The sequence below is a fragment of the Centruroides sculpturatus genome, unplaced genomic scaffold, assembly GCF_000671375.1.
Source record: "Centruroides sculpturatus isolate CEXI.00-Female unplaced genomic scaffold, Cexi_2.0 scaffold1274, whole genome shotgun sequence".
Classification (NCBI taxonomy): Eukaryota; Metazoa; Arthropoda; class Arachnida; order Scorpiones; family Buthidae; genus Centruroides; species Centruroides sculpturatus.
Genome location: NW_019385446.1, coordinates 47187 through 56679, shown reverse-complemented (window position 1 = coordinate 56679; position 9493 = coordinate 47187). Strand labels below are relative to the sequence as shown.

At 32.9% G+C, this 9493-nt stretch overlaps 1 protein-coding gene across 2 annotated transcripts in view; it reads left to right on the top strand.

Annotated features, from left to right (window-relative positions):
- LOC111639088 (tripartite motif-containing protein 2-like) overlaps nt 1-9493 on the top strand; it is a 14047-nt gene continuing 4554 nt past the window's right edge. The window contains exons 1-16 of one of the 2 annotated variants that reach the window (XM_023384865.1): nt 1-1318; nt 1387-1477; nt 1545-1590; nt 1666-1817; nt 1879-2036; nt 2726-2863; nt 2933-3012; nt 4218-4428; nt 4691-4854; nt 4925-5003; nt 5084-5191; nt 5265-5429; nt 5497-5619; nt 8621-8722; nt 8792-8914; nt 8986-9472. In XM_023384865.1, the coding sequence (XP_023240633.1) occupies nt 1214-1318; nt 1387-1477; nt 1545-1590; nt 1666-1817; nt 1879-2036; nt 2726-2863; nt 2933-3012; nt 4218-4428; nt 4691-4854; nt 4925-5003; nt 5084-5191; nt 5265-5429; nt 5497-5619; nt 8621-8722; nt 8792-8914; nt 8986-9090 (1950 nt within the window). In that variant the 5' untranslated portion in view covers nt 1-1213 and the 3' untranslated portion in view covers nt 9091-9472. Of the gene's footprint in view, nt 1319-1386; nt 1478-1544; nt 1591-1665; nt 1818-1878; nt 2037-2725; nt 2864-2932; nt 3013-4217; nt 4429-4690; nt 4855-4924; nt 5004-5083; nt 5192-5264; nt 5430-5496; nt 5620-8620; nt 8723-8791; nt 8915-8985; nt 9473-9493 lie in introns of those variants that run through there. The other variant, XM_023384867.1, reaches the window with a different exon arrangement.

The window sequence follows — 9493 nt, the reverse complement described above, 5'->3', positions numbered from 1 at the left end:
TCTTCGTGCCCACAGAGCGGAAAGAGTTAAAAAAAAAAAAAAAAAAGAGGTCTGACGAGCGTGTCTGTACCGCAATGGGATTGGTCAGCATGAAAGAGAAGCAATGGAAATTTCTTTCGTGATACAAACCACTTTTATTTAAAATTTTGTGATTAGCTCATATCAAATTAATTTTAATGGTCCATTTTAGATCTTATTTTAATTTATTTCGAAACAAGCTTTAATTTAAAAATTGCCTATAATTATAATGTATATTAGAAAAAAGTAACATAAGATTGTATTGATGGAGTAAGGTGACTCAACTTGGGCGATCTACTAAGGTAGTGTTCCTTTCGAGAGGTATTTGACACGTGAAGAAAACCGGAAATTTCCACGTGACTAGCCCGTTGGCGAGGTGCGAACCCGCGACAACTATTAATTGTCAGCGGTTTTAACCACTCGATTTATCATTCGTGTTGTTCTTACTGCTGGGTAGTAAGAGCAACAGAGATTTATGTGCTGACCGCTGAGATTTTAAAACTTTCCAGTTTAATGTAATTAACTATTTGATATTTGCGTTATACAGTATATTGTATGATGATCAGAGAAATGCACGAGAGGTTGAAATATACAAAACAGTATTGACGGACGTTGGAATACAAAAATATTTAAACAAAAACAAAATAGCGTATAGAGAATGTAGTAAAATTATATTTTGCAAGTAAGAATATCTCTGAAAGTATCTCTGACAATTAAAGTTCTGGTTAGATATTAGATATTGTAGTCTTTGGAAATTTTCGCTCAACCTTTCTTAGAACAGGTGACAGTTTTAGTTTTATTGCACAATTGTCTTATTACACTGTTATTTGGGAACACAAAGTTTACTGAGCTACACAAAATGTGTTAACAAATGTCCCCATTGACTGGAGTGATGGCTTGATGATAATTTTATATACATTAGATATCCACAATAAAACCTCTAACGTTAACAAATTATTAGAAGTTTCGTTTATTCATTCTCTAAAAACCAAATATTTTATATAACCTTGAATCGAATCCGGACGGTCGAAAAACCCCAGGAATTTTTCGGGAGTGGTCCATCTGGATATTTCGAACCTGTCCCTCACCACCCAGTCTCCTCATTGTGGGCATTACCAAATCCATAATGCGTTAAAATAGGTCCTCTTAGTGCGTACAGAGCAGAGAGAATATAATAAATAATAATAAATGTTATATGTATATAACAGATATTGCCATTGGAGCACCATACGAATCAGAAAGAGGCGCTATTTACATATATCACGGTTCTCTCCATGGAATTAAATCTCAATATGTTCAGGTAAAATAATTATGGAAGTTTTATCGCCTTTACTGTGAGATATAATTATTCTATATATTTATATTTAGAGAATTTTTGCTGCCGAAATCGACGAATCTTTGACGGGTTTTGGTATATCTATATCGAGACCGGTTGACGTAGATGCAAATAATTATTCTGGTAAATTAAATTCACAGAAATTCATAATTCGTTACATGTAAAATTCAATTTTAGGTATTTATTTTAGATATTCTCGTTGGATCTTTTTTATCAGACAACGCAATACTCTTGAGGTAATTTATAGAATAAATAAAATATTCTTTAATTTAAAAGCAAACTAATTAACTGAATAATAAACTACTGCGTAGGTCTCGCCCCATTGTGCGGGTATTTCATAATATCACATTTCAGCCTCACCAAATAAATCCGAAGAAGTCATCTTGCAATTTTACTACAGGACATTGTTTTAAAACTATTTATTGTTTCGGATACGAGGGAATTTACGTACCCTTGAAACTCGGTGAGTATAAATTTGAAAATTAATATTACTTTATCAAGTATCTTAAGATCATATTTTATAGATTTTGTTGTGGAATTGCGTTCGTTTCGTCGAAGAAACTTTCTCCAACCTCGAGACTATTTCACAGATCATCGGAATAAACAAACTTCATTCATACGCCAGGAAATTATAATGAAAAAAGGGATAACCGACTGTATTAGTTATGACACTCATGTTCGAGTATGTACTACTATACCTCGTATTTATTTTATCATAAAATAATCATACGAATTACTTTCTTTTTCAACTCTTTCCGCCTTGTGGATATTAAGAGATCTTTTATCTATCCCATTATCGGTACGGCTGGATGACCAAGCAATTAGGATGAGAGCCTACCTCAATAGAGACATCCGGAAACGAATCCGGCCGGCTCGAAAAATTCCATGAATTTTTCGGATGTTGGGCACGCCCATCACCACACGGTTCGACTCACAATAAGCTTGATATAAAGGCCCTCTTAGTGACCACGCCTACCAGTGTGCGACTCTGAACATTGATACAAGATAAAATGAACAGAGGATAAAACCACTGAACTCTGGTAGTTGATGGTGGGTTCGCACCTCGCTAACAGTATGGCTACGTGGAGTTTTGCAATTTTTCTTCACGTTTGTAACACTTAGAGGCCAGTTTTCCTATCTACTTTCCTAGAAAGTCTTCTCGGGAGGCATCCTTTTTCGGCAGATTGCCTGCTAGTCGCATTGCCATGTACAGACAACAACTCTTAGTGCGCTCAGGGTGAAAAAAGTAAAAAAGAAAAAAGTATGAATTGTAGAAAAGTGTCTAGTATGATTATAGCTTATTTAATATAATGCATTATTAATAACTTTGCGAATTAAACTTAAGTTGTTTCTTTGGAATATTTTTGCCAGGGAGATTCCGACGATCAAGTGAATCCAATACAAATAAATTCGATTTTATTCTTAAAACATAATATTTCCGAAGAAGTATCGTTTTGTAAAGATTGTCCCGTTTTAGATCCTACGTTTCCAAATTTTACAGTTGGCGTGGTAAGTTAAAATCTTTACGAATTTTTTACTCTTATATCTGAAATTTTACAATAGAAGACTTATTTACAGATAAGTTTTCGTACTGGTTGTGCTCAGAGTGACAAATGTTCATCTGATCTGAAACTAAACGCCAACATATCTGGTCTGAGGTGAGTAAAAGAACTTGAATTAAATTTTCACTAAAAATAAAATAACAAAAAATGTCATGGTTAAAATCTAATGCCTATCCAACGAAGTTGTTACGTTACAGCTACTACCGTATGTGTTTAATTTTACTCTACGGTTGACTTTTTCGTTAAATATTGGGCTGCAATTTTCAAATTGAAGACTTATAAATTCCCACTTCTGCATTGAAGGATTTGGCAACGTCATTGAACACAATGCTTAATTTTAAATAAAAACATAATTATATTTTTATTATATTTAGTACAGTGCTATATAATTGACCAAGGCTTCGCTGTTTGGCGAACACGCGAAATAAAACTTACTGAACATAATATTATTACAAANGCCAGCTCGTTGGTCAGGCGCGAACTCGCGACCAACTGTAGTGTTCAGTGGTTATATCCACTCGGACACTGGTGAGCACCTCACCAATACACCAACTACGTAAAGTTAGCCAGGTTTTTAACATCTAAATAGGGAAAAATTTTCATAGAAAGTCCTCCCGAAAGGCATCCCTCTTGGCAATTTGCTGACGTGTTGTGTTACTTTCCCCATCAATTCATCCATTAACATGTATTTTTTTTTGTTCAGAGAAACAGTTTTTTTAATCAATTTATTTAAAAATAAATAATATTTAAAATATTTTAATATATTTTTGGTACTGTAATGTATGTTATAATTAATTAAAATGAATTAATTAATGAATTAAATGAATTTAATTAATGAGTTAAAATTAATTAAAAATTAATTTTTAACTCATTAAATACGAAATTTATTGACAATTTTACAATTTCAGTTTATGAATAATATTTCAGAATAAAAGTTAAATACAATGAATGTGTTCATAAAAAGATATTAATTTTGTAACACTTAAAAAAAGTAAAGTCAAACCTTTAAACAACGGCCAAAGATTAGTGGCCATTTTTTAAAGGTTTAATGGCCAAATTAAATACTGACAGAGACAAAAATAGTCATTCTTTCGAGGTTATTCTGTATGCATTTTTGCTCAATATACTGGTACTTGATAAAATGGCCGTCGTACAGAGATGGCCGTTATTTAAAGTTGGAATATTCATATTTTGAATTATAAAGTTTTACAAAGAAATTACATTGGGCAAAATGAAGTATTAAAATTACTACAGGAATAATTGCTATGTACGTTTATTTTATTGTGATTTATTTAATTTAGCAATGGAGAATTAATACTCGGTAAAGACAAGGAAATTAGCATCGTGGCTGAAATAAGACGTTCGGGAGATCCAGCTTTCAAGACCGAGATGATAATTTATATAGAGGAAAATCTTGATTTAATCAAAGGAAAATATTGTAGACAATCTCGTGATATTTCTAAAGGATTAAGATTAATCTGTCTGATTGGCAATCCTTTCGATAGAACCTTGGTAAATCAATAATTATTGTATAAATTATTTATTTTTCTCTATAAACATTTAAAATTTTCTTGATATTTAGATCTAGTTTAAGGAGACGTCATTGTGCTATCAGTAGTCGAGTGGATAAAATCGTTGAAAGCTGGACTGGGGCGAGAACCCGCGACCAATTATAGTTTTCAGCAGTTTTGTGCACTCAGCCACTGGTGGGCCAAAATTTGAATTGATTTTGATTACAAAGATTAATTACAAAGATTTAATTATAATTTTTCAGATAAAGCAGGAAATTAAATTAGATTCGTCTAAAATATCATCTAACCAAGAACACATATCCATTCTTATGGACTTGACGACGTTGAGCGAAGAAATTAATCCAGTTGACAATTTTGTTAATATCACAATACCTATAAAATTATCTGCAGATATCGGAATAACGGGGTAAAGAGTAAATTACAAAAGAACTTACATTATAATAACTAAATATATAACAATTTATGTTATTATACAGGCGCGCGGAACGAGAGTTGATTCTATTGAAAAAAGGTGAACCCAGCAATGAACTTTATGAATTCGTCCATATTTATAATGTAATGTTCAAAAATTCTTATATAGCTTCAATACTAGGCCAGTTCTAACGAATAAAACTTAGCATTATTCTGTTATTTAGGTTATGAAATATTTATATAGTCCCATTTCTCTTGTGAACGTAGTTTTCTCAATTCCAACGAGTTTGATCGATACGAATACGAAATTCGTTAAACTAGAAAGTGTTAAAGTAAGTCACTATAAATGATTACATTATTAAAAGATGATTTAATAAATTACGGTTTTCTTTCATTACTTGATAGATTCTTAATCCAGATCATTCCAATTCGGTTTCTGGAATCTGCAATTTCAAGAATACAGAAAATGATCACATGAAGTATGATGAAGATCTTAACATTACAATTAGATCAAAGAGAAGCATCAATAATATTGTGATGTCGGTCGATGTAGACAAGAATTTGAAAATTGTGAGTAATTTTTGACAATTCTTCACAATACAAACTTTAATCTCTAATAATACATCATATTAACTAGAATTGTGAAACATCCAAATGCCAAGAAGTTGTGTGTTCTGTTGGTCCATTTGACGAAAAACGGAAAAGTTCGACTTTTTACATAAAAGGATACATAAATGTTAAAGTTCTTAAATCTGCTTCTGTGAGTATGTAAACATATTTTTCATCTTATGTCTGACGGGAATGAGAAAAGTAATTGTCTTCATCGGATTAATGAGATAAGGCAACACAACACTTGGATTCCTGTTGCGAGGACTTTCTATGGAAAACGTGCCAGTATTTAGGTGTTATATGCGTGAAGAAAATATTGAAAATACCATGTTGCCAACTCGTTGATCGGGCGGGAACCCGCGATTAGTTTCAGCGGTATTATCCACTCGACTACTAGCTCAGCGAAGAGCAGTAACTGAGTGGAACAGGTTTCATTTGCTCTGGTTGTAAAACCAGACCAAATGAAACCTGTTCCACTCGGTTACTCGGTAAAGATACTAGATTTCATTTTAATTACTCAGTCAATTAAATACATTTTTTTTAATCTCGGAAACTTTTAATGGGTTAAATTAATCGTCTGATATAAAAGATGGTCTTTGTTTTTTGTTTTTTCTTATCCATCACAATGAGCTATTATTTTTAAATGTTAAAATTTAATGCATATGTAAAAACAAAAATTTTTTAAACGAAATGATTAAATATTTAATAAAAATCCGTCAACGAGTTGCTTCAGTTTCCCGGCAACTTTTGGTCGCGCCATCTGTTATGATATCTTATTTTTAAAAACTTTTTATATTTTTAATTATTATAAAATGACAAAAAAAAACTTAATTTTAAAGGTAGGGATGGGTTTTATAAAAAAAAATTGTATATGAGAATAACGAATGAAATCGTCATTACATCCGATCTCTCTCGAGATATGACACGATCCCTTTTATCTCCCTACCTCGTCGACCTTTAAATTTAATAAGCATTGATCCCATAATACACAAACCACTCTGAAAACTTTCAGAAATTTCGACAAAAAAACACAGGAGTTATTCAGCTTCAAAGAGAGTGAACAAAATCGTTTCATACACACACACATATACAGAAAATACTCCCGAATTATTTTGCATTTCTCGACGTTTCAAGGTCTCCAACATGAGAAAATCTGGAGGAGGAGTCATTTTTTTGACCGATCGCCATACTTTCCCTATGTATAACAGAGCCTGGAAAGTAAAAGAAAAAATAATAATAAGTGACATCAATAATATTTCTAAACAGCAAACAGAGTCTAAACCGAGTTTAGACTCTGTTGTGGCCCTGCGCTACAACATACGATAGACACTTCTTGTTATACCAAATAATAATGGACAGTATGTATAAACTGTCTGAGAATAGAACGAGACACTTATAATTTTATAAAATTATATTTTTAAATTACAGTATAATAAACTTTTAGCGATATTTATTTGAATTTAATTAATGAAATTACAGTCTAGTATGCTATATTTAATTGTTTTGTTATAAAACAGTAAATGAAGAATAATGACTAACTTATTTGGCATTCTTAATAAAATTATAACCCTTAGTTACAATATTTGTCTCTGATGGAAAATAAAAATAACGAGCATTTATTTCTGACATCGTCACAATGCCGCGCTACAATTTTTAATCATATTTTTAATTTATTTAATTTAAAATATTTGTTCTCCATCTCAACTTAGTAGCGGCTTGCCCCTGTATATCATACTTTTCCTTTGACAATAGAGTTGTGTCGGTCATCTATCTCAGTGTTCCGCAACCTTTTTCTACTTGCAGCACACCCATGACTCAACACGGCACACCAAAATGTTATTCCCTTCAAAAACGTATTATATGATACTATTAATAGAATTATGTAATGTTACTAACCTATTATTATTGTTATTAAACAGAATCAACACCTGTGAGCAAATTTATTTTACATATAATTTTTTAGAATACATAAAAATGCGTGGCTTGTAATAAAGAATAAACAAGCATCATCTTATTTTATCAATGCTGCGGCAGAGAATGAAATACAAGCATAAGAAACACAACAACTGTGATAAAAACACATAAATAAAACTTGAAAAATAACAGAATATGTAAAAGTTCACGTCACACCTTTCACCATGTTACGGCACACCGGTTGCGGAACACTGATCTATCTAACACTTTACGAGAAATTTTTAAATTGGAATAATATGCCTTCTGGTTGGCGTGGGAAGCTTATATAGTTTATCGGGACTTTCTGTCACTAAACTTTCCATATATGGTCTCGACTCTCATCTATTTAACTCCGTTCTCGATATTAAGGAAAGGCAGACGGACGGACGGATGGACGGCAGTGGGAATTTAAATTGAGATACCTAAATAAGGGGACGGCGAAATTTCCTTTGCCCCGGACGGCTGACACCCACGCTACGCCACTGATTACGGGTTAGTAGCCGATCCATTCTCTGTAAAAACGTAAAATATCCAATAAATTTTCTTGATACTTGGATCTAGTTAAGGAGACGTCGTCGTGCCTACCGGTACTTGAGTGGATAAAACCACTGAACACAGTTGGTCGCGAGTTCACTTCTCACCAACGGGCGAGAGCATGGGCGTAGCGAGGGGGGAGCCTGGGTGGGCACGGCCCCTCCCAGGGAACCTGGTGCCCTCCCCAGGAAATCACAGCCGAAAAAGTGTTGAGTCGATTTGTAAAAACCTAAAGCTAAAATAAAAGTTTTGAATACTAAAAAAAGGTGAACGGCTTGCTCGGTGCCCAATAATGAACAATAATTTGAAATAATTCAATTTTGTGTCAGGTTGGCCTCCACTAGGCCCCCCATAACAAAACTCTGGCTACGCCCATGGGCGAGAGTAGAGTTTTCCGAATTTTCTTCTCGTGTCTAACATCTAAATAGGGGGCCAATTTCCTATAAAAGAGCTCTCGGGAGCATTCTCAGCACATCGCCCATAAGTCACATTGTCATATATGAATAAAACAAAGCCAAACCCATCAAACGTCCGTCACCACCAGCCACCACATTATGGATCTGAATGAATGACCCTGTTAGAGAGCACAGGAAAGAAAAATTCAAATGAAAAAAAAAATTCAGTTTGAAATAGAAAAATAATTATACAATGTTTTTATTTCTTAGAAAGAATGGGATAACCTGACTTTTACTTCAGAAGGAAGAGTGTCAATCATTGATAAAAGAAGGAATATTCAACCTATAAATCATAAACCAGATAAAAGCAAAGTAATACAACAAATATTAATTAATCTAATTTGAAATTTTTTTATTATAATGATGAAAAACTTTTGTTAGGTGATAACTTATATTGTGAGTTCTATCACTTTGAAACGTGGCAAGATCGCAAAATGGATTCTTCCAGTCAGCATAGCTTCTGGAATTGTTTTAATCACCATTATCCTTGTAGTTCTGCTAAAGGTAATAATGTATTTAAAATCGATAATACTAAAGATAAAATATATTTTCACTCTTTATTTATTCTTCTACAGTTGGGGTTCTTCAGAAGAAAGAAAAGAGAAGATGTTCAAATGTTAAAAGCAAACTTATTAATGGAGAAATCGCCAATCAATGAAGAAATTCCCGATGGCAAATAATTAGATTAATATTGGTTAAACATTATTACTATGCTCAAATTTTCGGATATAAATTCTTACACCACTGTGAAGAAATTTGAAATTTTCTGTCTGAATGTCTATTCAAATCTTATTTTCGTGTTAAGAATTTAAATAAATTCGTCTTTCGATATTTAAATAGATATTTTATTTTTCGGTATTATATAGATTGTTTTTAATCTATGTAATGTTCCCATCAAAGGTCGAGGCGGTTAAGACGTCAGGGAATCGAATCCGCAATGTCTGGCCACGTTTCTTATCACCCGGCCACCCTTATTGTGTGCCTCGCTGAACCCACCAAGGGTATGATTTAAAAGACCCACTTAAATAAAAGAATTCAAGTTGTTTGCACCTATTTTCAGAAGTAAGGCTTCTTCCAACGAAG